The 17540-nt window shown below is 38.5% G+C and overlaps 1 protein-coding gene across 1 annotated transcript in view; it reads left to right on the forward strand.

The window, feature by feature from the left end:
• Nucleotides 1-17540, forward strand: part of CMYA5 (cardiomyopathy associated 5) — a 64059-nt gene that overhangs the window by 32598 nt on the left and 13921 nt on the right. The window contains exons 6-9 of the mRNA XM_083353116.1: nt 4243-4361; nt 8310-8459; nt 9625-9771; nt 13378-13525. Of these exons, the coding sequence (XP_083209242.1) occupies nt 4243-4361; nt 8310-8459; nt 9625-9771; nt 13378-13525 (564 nt within the window). The remainder of the gene's footprint in view (nt 1-4242; nt 4362-8309; nt 8460-9624; nt 9772-13377; nt 13526-17540) is intronic.

Here is a 17540-nt window from a genome sequence, read left to right on the forward strand (position 1 = left end):
TCCAGTCTCTTCTTTAAAACTTCCAGTGTTGGAGCATTCACAGCTTCTGGAGGCAGGTTGTTCCACTGGTTAATTGTTCTAACTGTCAGGGAGTTTCTCCTTAGTTCTAGGTTGCTTCTCTCCTTGATTAGTTTCCATCTGTTGCTTCTTGTCCTGCCTTCAGGCGCTTTGGAAAATAGCTTGACTCCCTCCTTTTTGTGACAGCCCCTGAGATACTGGAACACTGCTATCATGTCCCCCCTGGTCCTTCTCTTTGTTAAACTAGACATACCCAATTCCAGCAACTGTTCCTTATATGTTTTAGCCTCCAGTCACCTAATCATCTTTGTTGCTCTTCTCTGTACTCTTTCTAGACTCTCAACATCTTCTTTACATCGTGGTGACCAAAACTGGATGCAGTATTCCACGTGTGGCCTTACCAAGTCATTGTAAAGTGGTATTAATACTTCATGTGATCTTGATTCTATCCCTCTGTTAATGCAGCCCAGCACTGTGTTAGCTTTTTTGGCAGCTGCAGCACACTGCTGGCTCATATTTAAGTGATTGTCCAGTAGGACTCCGAGATCCCTCTCACAGTTACTACTATTGAGCAAGGTACCCCCCTATATTATACCTGTGCATTTAGTTTTTCTTGCCTAAATGTAGAACCTTACTTTTTCACCATTGAATTTCATTTTGTTAGATAGTGCCCAGTGTTCAAGTCTGTCCAGTTCCTCCTATATCTTAAGCCTGTCTTCTGGAGTGTTGGCTATTCCTGCCAGCTTGGTGTCCTCTGCAAATTAGATGAGTTCCCCATATATCCCCTTGTTCAAATCATTCATGAAGATGTTGAAGAGCACTGGGCCCAGAACAGAGCCCTGGGGCACCCCCCTACACACTTCCCTCCATGTAGATGCGGTTCCATTGAGGTCCACACGCTGAGTACGGCCTGTCAGCCAGCTACGAATCCATCTGGTGGTGATGCTGTCTAACCCACATTTTTCTATCTTATCGAGTAGTAGGTTGTGATCTACGTTATCAAATGCCTTACTGAAGTCCAAGTAAATTATATCCACAGCATTCCTCTGATCCACTAATTTTGTCACTTGGTCAAAGAATGCAATAAGATTTGTCTGGCACGATCTGTTTTTGACAAACCGATGTTGGCTTTTATTAATGACTTTGTTTGCCTCTAAGTGTTTGCTGATTTGTTGTTTGATTATCTTTTCCAGAATCTTCTCAGGTATTGAGGTCAGGCTGATAGGTCTGCAATTTCCTGGATCCATTTTCCCCCTTTTTTGAAGATGGGAACTACATCAGCTCTTTTCCAGTCCTCTGGTAGTTCCCCAGTGCTCCAGGATCTTTGAAAAATATAGTTCAGTGGTTCTGAGATCACATCTGCCAGTTCTTTGAGAACCTTGGGGTGTAATCCATCTGGTCCTGGTGATTTGAACTCATCTAGGCTGGACAGGTGCTCATTTACCATTTTCTTGCCTATCTTAACTTGTGTTTCTATTCTGTTTTTTATGGCACTATTTTTGATAGGTTGGTCTGTTTTTTCCTTTTGTGTAAAGACAGATGCAAAAAACTAGTTAAATAGTTCTGCTTTCTCCCTAAAGGGAGAAAGTAACATTTACCTTATCATTGTTGTACTTTTTACCTACAACCTTCACCTCTTTCTACAGCATTTATGGCCACGCTTTCACCCAAACTATAGGCAGTAAAAGTACAGGTGAATGCAGACATGTCACCTTCTTGCCACTTTCACCCACTAATGGACCAATCATTTCCTTAACTTTTTTCTTGTTTTTTACATGTTGAAAGCTTTTTTGTTATTTTTGGCTTTGGTCGCAAGCCTTAGTTCATTATGAGCCTTAGCTTTCCTCACTTCATCTTTACAGGTTCGGGCTATTTGCTGATATTCTGACTTAGTTATGTGCCTCACTTTCCACTTTCTATACTTGCCCTTTTTATCTTTCAATTTATTAGAGAGTTCTTTATGCAGCCATGCTGGTTTCTTTTGAGAGCTGTTATTTTTCCTCTTTGTTGGTATTGTTTGGAACGTTGCTCAAGATCCAAAACAAAACAAACTCACTCGGAATTCCAGCAACAAAGTTTTATTTCAAAAGAAGCGTTTGTAAAGGCTTGGTGGACTGAAACACACACAGGAGTTCAGCCAGGTCTGCTAGGTTTGTCAGGAATCTGTTTGATCTTCCACTTGGTGCAGAGTTTGTCTCCCAGTTGATGTCAGGGTAGTTAAAGTCCCCCATTACTATTGTGATGTGCTTCCTACATACCTTAGTTTGCTGACTAGCAAAAAGTTCATCTATTTCCTGAGTTTGGTTGGGTGGCCTATAGTATACACCTATGGCAATGTCATTTTTTCTCCCTTTTATATTGACCCAAATGCATTCAAGTTTACAGTTTTCATCTCTATTGTAGAAACTCAGGAACATTGATAGGAATGAAGGAGAGAGATGATTCCTTGAGGCATTCTAAATTTAATCTGACTCATTCTTTTCAAAAGCATACTCAGACTTGTTTTAGCTATTAGTTGAAATATACTGTGTAAAGCCAAATTATCATTTGTTAGACAAACCAGCAACTTCTGATAAATTATGGTTAGTTAATGGTCTTTGTTGTGCGATGGCTCAGTGGCTAAAGATGCTGAACTTATCAGCTGGAAAGCTGACAGCCTGGGTTTGAGAGCCGAGCACCACATGAAGGGGAAAGCTCCCGTTAGTTACCCCAGCTCCTGCCAACCTAGCAATTCAAAAGCAAGGCCTCTGCCACATCACAAATGCAAGTAGATAAATAGGTACTACTATGGTGGGAAGGTAACAGTGTTCCATGAGCCTCAGCATATAATCATGCTGGCCACATGACCACAGAAGTGTCAGTGCAAGCTCCCTCAGCTAAGAAACGGATATGAGCACCATACCCTAGGCCCGAGTGGACAGGGGGAACTTTTATCTTTACCTTAGTGACCTCTAAACCAAGATCTCATTTGAATATTTGAGCAAGTAAGGAATTTGGTACATACATTATTCTAGGTCATAATATGGTTTGTTTTTTGGCTTGGTATGTTATGTGAACTAAGCCATTATTCGTTGTTTAAAAATATGGTTTAAAAATCCTATCTTATCCTGCATGCTGGCTTGGAAATTCTGGAAATTGAAGTCCATACATCTTAAACTTGCTAAGATTGAGAAACACTGTTTTAAAGGGGGAAAATATATCTTTAAAAAAACCTAAACCATGATTAGGATAAATCTACTTTGATATTGCATGTGGCATGCATTAAATGCCTTGCGCACAGTCACTCATGCGCTCGTGACCTCTCGTCTAGACTACTGTAATGCTCTCTACATGGGGCTGCCATTGAGGTCCACCTGGAGACTCCAGCTGGTGCAGAATGCAGCCGCGCGAGTCGTCTTGGGAGCTTCCCGATACTCCCATGTTACACCTTTGCTCCGCAAGCTGCATTGGCTACCGGTTGCTCTCCGGGTGAGGTTCAAGGTGTTAGTTATGACTTACAAAGCCCTTCATGGCATGGGTCCGGATTACCTACGGCAACACCTGCGACCGGCGTCAACTTCCCTCCATCCAGTGCGCTCCCACAGAGAGGGCCTCCTCAGGGTGCCGCCGATCAAAGAATGCCGATTGGTGACCCCCAGGGGGAGAGCGTTCTCTGTGGGCGCGCCAGACCTCTGGAACCGCTTACCGGTTGAGCTCCGGACGGCCCCCGACCTTCGCTCCTTCCGGCGCGATCTTAAAACATTCTTTTTCGAACAAGCTGGCCTGGTCTGACGGGATGGGGTTGGGTTTTTAAAACTAGTTTTAACTTTAATATGTATTGATTTTATGGGCATGATGTTTAATGGTTTTTTAATTTTTGTATTCGATTTTTATTGTGTATTGCCCTGTTCACCGCCCTGAGTCCTTCGGGAGAAGGGCGGTATAGAAATTAAATTATTAAATTATTAAATTATTAAATCTCAAGGCATTTTTGAGATCTCATCTCTCCTTTGTTGCTGGACTGGAGATTTCTTTTCTGCTCTGCCACGTGTTATTCTTAAGAGTGCCAGCATTATGCAATAAATGGAGTGCTATTTACTAGCGAGCGGTATAAATGGCTAATTAAGCAGTGTTTGGATTGATGACTCACAGCTTGTACAGGCCTGATCTAGGAAATTGTAGGTCTTATTAGCTGGATATTCTTAGAATGCTTCTAAAAAGGTGTATATATTTTCATTTATATAGGTTACTTTCTGCTGTGGAAAATATTGTGGCTTTGGAAAAGATGCCTGCTGCTTTCTCACAGTTTGAACCATGTGCAGGTGGATTTACAAATAGCGACAAGACTTTACAACCCATGCATGGTAAGAAGCCCTTCAAACCATTCCATGAGAGTGTTGAGAATGTATCAATGCCTTAAAAAGGAATGTTTTGCAAAAGGAAATTTGGAATTGGAAGCTTGTGCATGTAATTAGTAATCAGCTGAGTTTGAAGCAAAGGCTGATTGTGCCTAAGTATTTAGATTATGCTGGGGAAGAAAGCTGGAGAAAGAACAGCATGCTCTTTATTCATATTAAGAAGGGGAGCTGGATCAGTCTTTGTATAATGGACTCCATGTGAATAAAGATACATTAGAAGAAAAGACCAAATTCACTTGTATTCCTTCCAATTTGGTTCCAAATTGATATGCAAAAGAACATGAGGAGGAAGGCATTTTCAAGGTGGGAGAAGGTGGCTGCCAGGAAGGAACAGACTAAACCTTCTCCCTCTGATGCTACTGCCCTTCTTTCAATAGAAACATGTCTACTCCATTTGATATTTCATTTAACAAAACTTAATTTTTACTACCAGTTAAGTTTTGTTATTTCATTTAACAAAACAATTTTTACAAAAAGAAAAGAAATTAAATTGACATGCAAGAGATATTTTCAAAACATTGAAAACTATATTTGTAAATAAGTGTACAGTCCAGGAATAGGCAATCAGTGGCTCTTCAGATGTTATTAAACTAGAACTCCCATACAACTCTCCAGAAGTTGTGAATGCTCCAACACTGGAAGTTTTTAAGAAGAGACTGGACAACCATTTGTCTGAAATGGTATAGGGTTTCCTGCCTGAGCAGGGGGTTGGACTAGAAAACCTCCAAGTCCCTTCCAACTATACTACTACTACTACTACTACTACTACAACTGTTGTTGTTGTTATCTCTTATCATTGGCCATCCACAGAAGAGTAAAAATATTGAGATGGCAACTATAGCTGAACAATCATATCCCCTCCTCTTTTGCTATGCATCATGACAGACATAAAAAAGTAGGTCTTCAACTCTAGGGCATGGCTTCTATCTTAATTTTTAAAAATTTTCCTCTCTGAGGAGATGCCTCTCTAAGAGTTCTAGTTTGATATAACTTGAGGACCATCTCTCATTTCCTCCACTCCCTGGGAAAGTATATCTAGTGAAAGTGGTTACTGTAATTTAGAGATGTAGCTTCAAAAAAAAAGCATTTGTGTGTGTGTGTGCAATGACACCCAGTTTGGATGATGATCCATTCAATTGCTGGTGAGATTCCCAGATGTACATGGTCCTTCAGACAATGTTCCTCATCTCTGGGCTCATAACCGAGTGAGATTCACTGCTGAGAGGAAATTAAATAAATAGGAAGTTATCCTGTCTCCAGCATTTCTGCTATTACATTATTCTAGCTCCTTTCTGATTCTGTTTTTAACTGTTAGCTAACATTATAAGAGAGACGCGGTGGCTCAGTGGGTTAGGACACTGAGCTTGTTGATCAGATGGTCGGCAGTTTGACGGGTCGAATCCGAGTGCTGCATAACATAGTGAGCACCTGTTACTCATCCCAGCTTCTGCCAACCTAGCAGTTCGAAAGCACGTAAAAATGCAAGTAGAAAAATAGGGACCACTACGGTGGAAAGGTAACAGCATTCTGTGCGCCTTTGGCGTCTAGTCGTGCCGGCCACATGACCACGGAGACGTCCTCAGACAAGCACTGGCTCTTCGGCTTTGAAACAGAGATGACCACTGGCCCCTAGAGTTGGAAACGACTAGCACGCATGTGCGGGGGAACCTTTACCTTTACCTTTACCTAACATTATAAAGTTTCAAAGAAAGATAAAATACAAAATAATAAAGCTAAAAAGGATTTAAAAAGGAAGGGAGGGGATCAAAACGGGAAAAAGTTGTTTTTTAAAAAAAGCTCTTCAGTTCAAATGACAATGGAATTGGCAACTGAATGCAACAGATCTGTGACTTACAGTTTAAGGTTTTTAAAAGTGTAACTGCAGAAGGGCTGAAGGAGAAGGGAATCTTACTGGGTTTAATAATGCTGGGAGGGGAATACTGGCTTGTAATTTTATTTGTTCATCAAATGTATTCACTGCCCATCTCATTGTATAAGTGACTCTGAATGGTTTACAAGAAAAAGGCCATGAAAATCCTTACAGACGATGTACAAAGTTAAAAAGGACTGCTCACCACTATTGGGTTTCCATGATAGTCTTTTGGAAGGCCAGAAAAGTGAGGGCCAGCTTCACCTCTGGGCAAGATGTTTACAGGGAGAGAGCAATAGTACTTTTATATCTCCTGTCCCCAAATTATTTGCCTAATAAACTTGGAGGGGTTTTCATTGGAGAAATAGCATTAGAACTAATCCTGTTTTCCAGTACTGGGACCTTGATTGGTTAACTTCCTACCTGAAACTGCTATTGAACAGGAAAACAGTAGGCAATTTAATCAGGAATGCTTTCTATGTGCTGTCTAATTGTGTTCCCATTCTCTTCCATTTGAAGTATCTGCTGCATTTCCAGGAAATAAATCACTTAGTTTGTATTCAGTAATGAGAAGGAAGCATATTATGAAAGTCAAGGAGCTCTTTGCTTTAAACACAAAGAATCTGTAAGTGTCAGCAGGTTTTTTCTGCCAAAGACGACTCATGATTCTGTCAGAAAGTAACTTAAAAAGTGGGTGAGTGGGGAAAATCTTCTTCCATCCAGTACAAATCTACCAAGAGAGGGAAAAGATGTGGTATGAAGAAGCTTAACATTGAGGTGTGACATTTTTAGACTACTCTGAAAATTTTCATTTCTTACACATTTAGCTTCCTTCAGAATGCTAGCAGGTTATACTGAATATGATATGAATACATATCTCTCTATTTGTTTCCAAGACAAATTATGCATCAATATTTGAATATAGCAGCATTTTTCTATCCAAGTGTTCCTATTGCAATCACTAAGCTAAATTCCCATCTCTTTAGGGAGTGCCTTGGCAGCCAGGCAGTTTTTTCAGCTACAAACCTTATTGTGTATTTGTAGCATAAATATTTTCTGAAGGCCAAGCAGGAACAAAACATCCTTTTGTTCTTTTCCCCAAAGTCATTTTTACTATATGACTGTACTGTGTGGCTTGAGCTCTAGTGAACTGGGTCATTTAACTTTATTTATTTGACCCAAACTGACTATTAGGCAGAGGGTGCCTAGGTCTCAGGCTGCAAAAGCTAGCAAATGGAAGCTTTTATCCTCTTTGAATCCTCAGCTTTTCTCTAGACCAAGTCTCCTAAACTAAGATTTCAGGTATAGTGGTACCTTGGTACTCAACTGCTTTGAAACTCATCAAATTTGGTACTCAATGCATTTTGATGTGAAAATTTTGTCCCAGTACTCATCATTTGTTTGGTACTTAATGTACTAGCTGGAACTTGCTAGTGTCAGCTGCCTTGTGACTCACTATATTATTGCTTATGGAAAAAATGTGTTTGGTACTCAGCACTTTGGTACTCATTACACATCCTGGAATCAGTTATTGATGAGTACCAAGGTACCACTGTGTCATAAAGAGCAGTAGTCCAATGAAGAAATACCATTTATTCATCTGATTTCAAAAAATGGGATGAAAAAGTGATGCTATCTGTGCCTCAATCAGTCAAAGGTCTTAGAAGACCAATCTTATATTCCTATAAACAAGTAAAAAGGAATAATAATGGATTTTTAAGGGACAGATCCAAAAATCTTGTTGGGACATTCTCTGCTCAATACTAGAAAAATGAAAAAAGTTGGAAAGTGAAAGAAATTTGTTCAGTTTGTGAATTTACTTAATTTGTACTGCTCAAAATTATATTTGAGTTGGGAAGCAGAATTTGAGGTTCAAGTCTCCCCTTGACTACAGAGAATGTACCAAATGTATGTGAAATGCCATGCAAACATTTTTTTAAAAAAGATGAAAATAGATCAGAATGAATTTAAGATTATAAAAACAGAATATACTTGACCTTATAACTGATTATATTTCCCCCCAGTCCCACATAGTCCAAAATTACAGCCTCAGGATCCAAACTCAGCTACCAGCACATCGATTGCTGTCTATTGGACTGTGAATGAAGACGACCTCATTGATTTCTTCCAGGTTTATTGTATGGAGGAATCCCCAGGAAGCAAAGAGCAAAGTGGTGTGTGAGTCTTTTTGAATGGGAATGGTGGCATTGGGGGAGTGGGGTGGGGAAGGGAGAATTTACAGAAGCAAAATAACAACAATAATATAAACAAGTGTAGTAAAACCACCTTGAATATTCTTATTCATTGTGAGAAGAAATTGTGTTGTTTTGCCTCAGAAACTCAGCTTGTTTGTAATTTTAGGCTCGGAAGAGTTAAGATTGTTGTTAAGCAGGATTTCTACTGCTTCTAGATTTAAAGTGGGATTGTTTTGTCATGTAGCCTGCTGTTGATAAATTCAGTTAGTCTATGTTATTATCAATAAATACAGGTAGTTCTTGACTTACAACTGTTTGTTTATCAACTGTCTGAAGTTACAACAGCACTGGAAAAAGTGACTTATGACCATTTTTCACAGTTGTAGCATCCCCATGGCCACATGATCAAAATTCAGATGCTTGATAACTGGTTCATATTTATGACGGTTGCAGTGTCTTGGTGTCATGTGATCATCTTTTGTGACCTTCTGACAAGTAAAGTCAAGTCAATAGGGAAGTCAGATTCACTTGACAGCCATGCTACTAACAACTTCAGTGATTCACTTAGCAACTGTAGCAAGAATAGTCTTAAATTGGGGCAAAGTTCACTTAACAAATGTCTCACTTAACAACAGAAGTTTTGGACCCAGTTGAGGACTACCTGTATTTTTTTGTAGAAATTGCATTTTCTTGCTGTTATGTGTGCAGACTACAAAGAAAATACAATAAAAACAAATACATTTAGCAACTATATAATTGTTCAGACAGAGATCATGTCAGAACCATGGGATTGTTGGGTTCCCCTCCCTACTAGTCTTTATGGTTGGTGGGATCCTGACCTTGAAAAGCTCCCCAAAGGGCTCAATCTAGTGGAGAGTTTAAATCAATCCAAACATAGGTGAGTTTAAATTATATTCTTTGTGTTGTTTCTAATAGAAGATGAGCATTAAAAAAAACCAGCAAGTGGATGGAGAGATGCTTCGTAATATGACCCATGTTTATTTCTTCCCTTTCCAACTGCTATGTAGAATTTTTCTGCCAATCCACTCTTGTTTGGTCAATGGTTTAACCTGCTGTTGTATGAACCAAAAGGGCATTTTTCATGGCTTCTTGCATGTGTACATGTTGCTTTTATTTGTTGTAGGCTTTGTTGAAGAATATCGTGTCATTGTGAAAGAGAGTAACTGCATTTTGGAGGATCTGGAACCTGGTCACTGCTACAGAGTATGGATCATGGCCATAAATTATGCAGGATGTAGTTTTCCCAGTAGCAAATCCATATTTAGAACTGGTAAGCTGTGTGGTCTTCTAAATATTTTCCCCCTCAATATTTACAGCTATGACCTAAGGAAGTACAGAGGACATATCATAAAATTGGTAAAACAAGAGATTTTGAGGGGGATGTGTTCTGTATTTACACCTGCATGGGTGTTATATAGTTAATTCTGCCTTACTCTGTTTTACTCACATGGGACTGTCTCATCCATTAGAGTTTATAATGTGAAAGTCTCCTCTGATTACTTTATAGTATTCAAATATCTATACTAAACTGGTATAGAACTGGGAACATACCCAGCCTTAAATGTGGTAATTAGGATTAGAGGAAGTGTTAAGATGTTACAGGTTACAGCTTATGCATTTTAATTGTTAATTGGTATTATTTTAGTTAACTATTGTGTAAAATAATTGCAATATTTATATTAAGAACATCAAATAAAAATAGAGTAGCAGAAAGAATAAAAATATTTAAAATTACCTTCATGTGAGGCAGTGGGGTGTTGAAAAATATTTTGTATTCTTTAGACTATATATTCATTTGCATGGACTTTTCAAAAACATTTAACTATGGAATACAGATGTTTAACCTGGAACATAAATAGAGCCAACTCCACCCCCCAAAAGGAACAAAGTATTCAAACATCTAAAAAAACAAAAACAGGATATATTTTGTCTTCAGGAACACATATTAGGAATAAAGATGTTAAATAATTAATTTGCAAAATTTAGGAGAAAAATTTATGTCAGCAGGATAAAACAAAACTAATGGTGTTACTTTATATATCAACCCTTGATTGAAAGCACAATAACAGCTGATCCAGATGGTAGATATGTGGAGGTAGAAATAGAAGTAGATGGCCAAAAAACCTGCATGCTGGGAATTTTTGCACCGAACGATAACAAAGATACTTTCTACAAACAGGTGATGGACCTAGTGTTAACCCAAAGGTGGTTTTTCATGAGGCAACTGGACTTTCTTGTTTTTCTTCAAAGACCTTTCGCTTCTCATCCAAGAAGCTTCTTCAGCTCTGACTGGATGGGGGGGGAATGGAAGATTTATACTCCTTGCAGACAGCTGGTCATTTGCATTCTTTTAGAGAGTTGTTGGGGCAACCTGAAGGTTTATCTGTGTTGGACAGCCCTCTCTCAACAAAAGGGGAGGGATATGACATCATCTATATCCAGTCTACAACACAGTCCTTTCAGCAGTTCCAAGAAGGCTTCACACCCATTTGCACTACTCAGGTGACCCTGATGACACCGATAAACAAGAAAGTCTAGCTGCCTCATGAAAAAGCACCTTTGAGATAACTATGATGTGGATGAATGAGAATCTCCAGAGACCTAGTGTTAAAACCTACCATATAAAAATTGGTAACTAAATGCTGTGGTATTCCCACAATTGGATAGAATATCCAAAAAGATAATTAAAACTACCCAAGAAAAATTGCCAAAATCCTTCTTTGGACTTGCACAAAATATAATGTTAGTGGTTATCTGGAGACAAAAAAAATGGTAATTCTAGAGAATACATTATTTTTCACTAAGATACCAATCATTGTTGAGAATAGATATAATATGGATTTATAAAAAAATAGCTTTTGTAGTTAAATTTTGATTTTACAAAGTTACAAGCAGATCAGGGGTCCTGATAAATTTGAAATAAGATTTTGGAATCAATAATTTAAAAAACTTCCTGTGGAAAAATGATTAGAGGGAACTAAGATTACAATTAAAGGAGAATAAAACATAAACTTGATTCACAATTACAGAATGAAGCAAAATATTCTAACTGAACATATTGAAGGATATGTTTGAAAAATGGACTCAGAAATTAATTTTAATAGAGTCAACAGAGACATCTGCCTCTATCACTATTGTAGCTAAAAGATGTTATGGAAGAGGAACAGGTTTTACCTGACAAGATCAAGACTGAGTTGAAAGTGAATTTACAAATTACAAGCTAAAAGAATGACATGGAAAAAGATGATATTATTTAACATATGGAATATTCACATCACAAAAAAGATTGTACACTGGAGATACAAAATAAACTATGGTAGCTAATGTTTAAATAATTAAAATGGATATGTAAACAATAAAGCAAGTGAATGACCTGGATAATTTCCCTATATTGGAGGTATAAAAGATGCTTGTTAAAATTTGAAAGAATCTTGTTAAAGGGACCAATGAAAATGAAAAGAAATAAAATTTTAAGACATTATTTGAATGGACTAAAGATTCAGGCTGTTATAAGTAAAAGAAAGGAATATACAGTTTGTTTATGTAATCAAGGTTAAAATAGTTATTATTTCTGGTGTCTTAATGGATTTTAGCTAAAACCAGGACAGAAATGATGATGCTTTATGGATTTGTTTATAAATTAGAGATCAAATAAGAGGAAGTGATGAAGGTAGAACATAACTTCTTTACATACTTAATTTGAATTAATATATTATTTTCTTTTTTCTATTTCTATTTCTTTTTGTCTTTTTTCTTTCTTTCCTGTACCTCCTGTTCTTTCCTTTATTCTTCTATTTTTTTTAGTTTGTATTACTTTTTACTGTTGTAATTATACTTTTTAATAAAATTTTCATAAAAAACTTATCCTTAATTGTTCACTGAGAATAGAAAAAGATTGAAAGCCGGTAATTTCACTTTAATATATCTACTACTATTTGATCACCATTCCTTAGAACAGACATTAACCTAGCAAACTTAGCAAGCAGAGGAGAGAAATATCATACAGGTACTCATCACTTAACAATGGCAATTGAATCAGAATTTCCATCACTAACCAATCCAATTGTACAGTATGACATCATGTGACTTCATCACTTACTAAGAGCAGTATTTCTATCTAATTCTAATGGTTAATGAACAAGTAATAATAATAAACCTTTTATTGTCAAAGTACAACATGTGTACATTGAGATTAGCTGAGCCTCCCCCCGTGCTCTCTCCCCCCAACACACAGTGACAACAAACCCTCCATCCCACCACACTATGTGAACCAACTACACCACACACCAGCCTCCCAAGTCAATTCTGCATAAGATTATGTCCCATTTAAAAGCCTAACAGTCCACGGGTAAAAGCTATTTTTCAGCCTGTTGGTACGGCTGGCTATATTCCTATATCTCCTACTGGATGGTAGGAGAGTGAAGAGATACCGTCCAGGGTGTGAGTCATCCCTGAGAATCTTCCTCACTCTTCCAAGGCAACGAGCCCTGGCAAGGTCATCCAGTGGTGTCAGGGAACAGCCCACAATGTCTTGTGCTGTGCTCACTACCCTCTGTAATACTTTCCTATCTGCGGCTGTCAGACCAGCATACCAAACCACAATACCATACGAGAGGACGCTCTCTATAGTAGACCGGTAAAAGAGGGTCATTAGCTGTTGTTCTACCCTGTTCTTCCGCAAGACCCTAAGAAAGTGAAGCCTCTGATAAGTGATAAGTAAGAGACGACTACCTCTGAAGAAAATAAAAAGCAAACAAGAGATGGCAAAGTTTTAATAGGTTAGAAGAAAAATGTCTGGATTCTTGACTTCCAGTGTGTACAAACTAGCAATTGCAGTCTTTCTTATGGTTCAGCAAATATGCCCCTATATTCACAGCTCCTCCAACTCCTGAAATAAAATCAGAAGACTGCACCATCTGCTGGGACACGGCCACTATTCGATGGAGCACCAGCAACTTGGAAGCAACAGACTCCTTCACACTTGAATACTGCAGACAGTATTCCCCTGAAGGAGAAGGCCTCAGGTCAGTCTCTTGGGCTTTGAGACACAGATAAAATGCAGTGGGGCTAAAGAGTTTTTCCTATGTCAAAGCAAGAGCGTTCTCTTTTCTTGATTTTCCTACAGAAAATAAGAAATCCATTTTTGCAGAGTTGTGAAAATTCTGTCAGATATTAATCTTTGTGACTGTATTTGGTAAATCATGAATACCTTTATTTTGTGTTAGCCAGGGCTTTTTTTCTCATAGAACGCTCAGAATGGAGTTCCAGCACCTTTTTTGGATGGAACCTTGTAGGGTGGGTTGTATGACGTGTGAGTTCCGGCACCTTTTTCTTTTACAAAAAAAGCACTGGTGTTAGCAATGTACAAAAACAGTTAGAAAGCGAAGCTCTTTGCTCCTCCTCCTTATTTAGTTCACATCCAGGCTATTTGGAGAAGAATGAAAAGACAGGGGCACAAATTAATGGGAATGGACTCCCTTGTTGTTTTCTCATGTATCTTTCCCTTGTAAACCATGATCCTTCAAAGCTGGACGTCTCCAATGGTATCTTGTTTCCTGATGACTGTACTTCTGTTATATGAAATACAAAGAGTGGATGCTTTTCCTAGCTCCCCAAATTACTTCATAGCTTTGCAAGTGCTTAGCTCTGTTTTTGTCCCCCCAAGAATTAATTTGCCATTCCATTAAAATTGCAAAATACAAATCATCTTATGTTTCACCACCACCATTCATTTCTGAAAAAAAAACACCAAAGTAAGATATTCAGGATGTTAATGATCACAAAGATAGATTATCACCATTTTTAAAAAAAAACTCTGCTTCAGAAAGATTCTGGTTGTGATTGGAGACATGTATGTAGAAAAGAGAGAAGAAGAGGGGGATTATTTGTAGGTGCCAAAAAACTACAGAAGTATATTGTTTCTGTCTTTTTCCTTCTTACACCTGCTGCCCTCTTTCAAAAAATATTATAGCCAATCACTTCATAAAAGCTAAAGGAAGTATCCTGAAAAACTGCCAGAATTTGTCATGCTTTGATAGTACAATGGAGCTGTTCTCTGCCAGCAGCACTGAAAGTGTGTAGCTCTTATTTTATAAAAAACTTTATGCAGGTAATCTGTAACACTTCAAATGTTTTTAAAGATTGATTTTCTCATTTCTCCTCCAGGATAGAAATATCAGGATTTAACCATTTGTGATAGTTTAAAATACATTAAATTCTTGTGATCAGAAGAACTAAGTGAACCATTTATTCCTTTTGCCAGAAGCAATTTCTTATGTTATATTATCTAATCTAGCCTTCCCCAGATTGGTGTCTTCACAATGGGTTGGAAAATAGCTCATAGATTGGTCAGTCAATATGGTCAAGGAAAGTTGATCTGATCTCACAGTTATTATAAGGTTCTTAGGCTGTGACCCTGCAGATTTTGGAACACAATTCTCATCATTCCTGACCACTGACCAATCTGTACCCAATTTTGCCCTCCTTCCTACCATAGTATAATGTCTACTCCAGAATGTAAGGGCTGATCTATTTATATTCAAAATTTTGTTGCATCCTCCCTGGATTAGAATAAATAATTAACAATTTATTGCTTTCTCATTACATTCCAAATCTGCTGCCTAAGGCAGAGTCCCCAACCTTTTGGGCACCAGGGACCGGTTCCGTGGAGAGGGGTTTCTTTGCGGACCGAAGGGCGCATGGTTTTGTGTGCTGCTTGCATCCCATGGATAGGGCTTTACTTGTTTGTGCAGATCACTTGCTGGCATACCACGGACCGGTACTGCTCCACGAACCGGGGGTTGGGGACCTCTGGCCTAAGGCAATGGCTTCATGCTATCTGATGGACATGTCTACCCTATGTAAAGAGTGGAATTGGGTTGAAAACATAACCTGCTTCCTGCTGCTTCTGTTTATATCAATCATTAAGAATTAAATCCATCTCCTTGTTGATAATCTTAGCCCAGATTACTTTTCTTGACCAATAGAAACATATCACGTTGTACCTTGCCAGTGGCTGAGGCTAGCAATCTGTTTTTTGAGCCAAATTCAGTGATGGATTTAATCATTTAAGCCCCACACAATTTCATATTAATTATCTGAAGATGAACCTCCTTTGGTGTCCTTCTCCTGTGCCCCAACAATAAGATGCTGTCGGTTGCTGCAAAAAAGGGTCTTTTCATTATGTATCAGCAGCTGAAGACCTTTTTATTCTCCTTATCAATTTAAATAAAATCCCACTCTTTCTATGTTCATATCCCTTTAAAGCATGCCTGACAGGGGCAGGGCATTGATCATGCCCTGTGATTGCCACCTTGACTTTTGTTTTATCTTACTTTCGATGACCTGCTGTCTCTTTCCTCATGAGTGCTATATGTATGCCAGTGACATCTTTGCCCTCTCCCCCATCTCATTTGCACCTTGGATTTTAAACAGAACACTTTTTTGGTCCTTTATCTGCTAGAGTCAGCAGGTACTATATATAAAGCTAGACTAGTGTCACGTTATCCAGGTTCCACCCCTTCCTGCTTCTGTGAAGAATGGGTCTTTTAGAATGATGTCAAACAAGCACCACATCTTATGTGCTTCTGTGAAGAATGGGTGTGATGTTACTTAGCCCCCTTAGGGTGTGTATCTGTGTGTGTTCCTTCAAATCATTTTGATCCTTGAATCCAGATTAGAATCCACATTAATAGTCTGTTAAGTTATTTGCTATATTGAAACATGCCATTCTATTATCCCTATGTGGGAGAGAGAACTGCATTAAATTGCTTGCTTCCATTCACCGGAAGTCTAGGGTTTTTTTTCTGTGCTTGCTCCATATGTTCTGGAAGAGCAGATTTGTTATGTGAAAATATTGTGGATGTAGAATGGTGTGTAGGAGGCTACTGATAGCAAAGTGCCAAGCCCTGCACATGTTACTGCTCTATTCTTAACCAAGGCTGTGGTTCAAGTAATTTCTCTCAGAAAAGAATTCAGAAATTGGACCCTTGATTTTTAAAAAATACCTACCGATAAACTCTAGAAATTTCCTTTGGCTCTGATAAAAGCCTAGTCAGAAGAGAATGAAGTTTTAACCCTTGGAAAGTACCAAGTTGACAGAGAGTAATGTAAGGTTTGGACAGCTTCTACCAAAGATGTAGAATACAGATACAGCACCTCTTCTTACTCAACATGTATTCTGTATCTTCTGTTCATTCACATGGTAAATGATGCTGGTATGGCTCTTTCAACATTAAAAAAGGCTAAAATCTCACTAGATTGTGAAATCTTATCCCTAGTGTAATGTAGTGGGTCCGATGCAAGGAAGAGACGCCAGCCGGAGTACGTGTTCAGCTCTTTATTATGAGGGGTTTCGTACTGGCGAACAAGGGCTACCTGGTCTCCTTATTTACCTGGCCAGGTAGGTGGCTAGCCAATGGGGTTGGCCCTAGGTTTCCTGCCGAAACTAGGTTTCCCGCCAAAACCGTCCAGGCCAACGCCCCCTAGTGGCCGCTGCTATGCAGATGCCTGCACCTGGATACATAACACCTAGTGCAGATTTCTCAAGAGATGATCTTGCAAGATTTCACCCATTTTTTTAAAAGTTGAAGGTCTACAGATCCAGGGGTATTGCCAATAGTGTGATGGCTCCCCCAGGTGGTTATGTTCTCCTTCCGAACATTCCTTCTATTCCACCAAGCCAAGTTTAAAAAATCACGTATTTACTTTACAGTATTGATGTTATGAGAAGAGTGCTCAAGCCAATTATAAAGAGCTTTAGCTCAGATCAAATCATGAAAAGAATCTGGGAGTCTTTGAAATTCACTCTGGCTAAAAACTATTCTTTTTGAAGTTAGTGTATAATTCAACATTTTTTAAAAAAATAGAGGGAGGAGATAATGAACAATATAAGTAGATAAAATATATTCTAGTTGCATAGCGACCAATCCTTAGTAAGGCATGTAGAAGTAAGGGGATTTTTGGACAACTTACAATCAATGTGTAGTGCTGAAAAACAACAGCTAGGAAGGAAATAGTAGGTGAATCCCTCTGGATTTT

This window comes from Vipera ursinii, assembly GCF_947247035.1.
Source record: "Vipera ursinii genome assembly, chromosome: 2".
NCBI lineage: Eukaryota > Metazoa > Chordata > Lepidosauria > Squamata > Viperidae > Vipera > Vipera ursinii.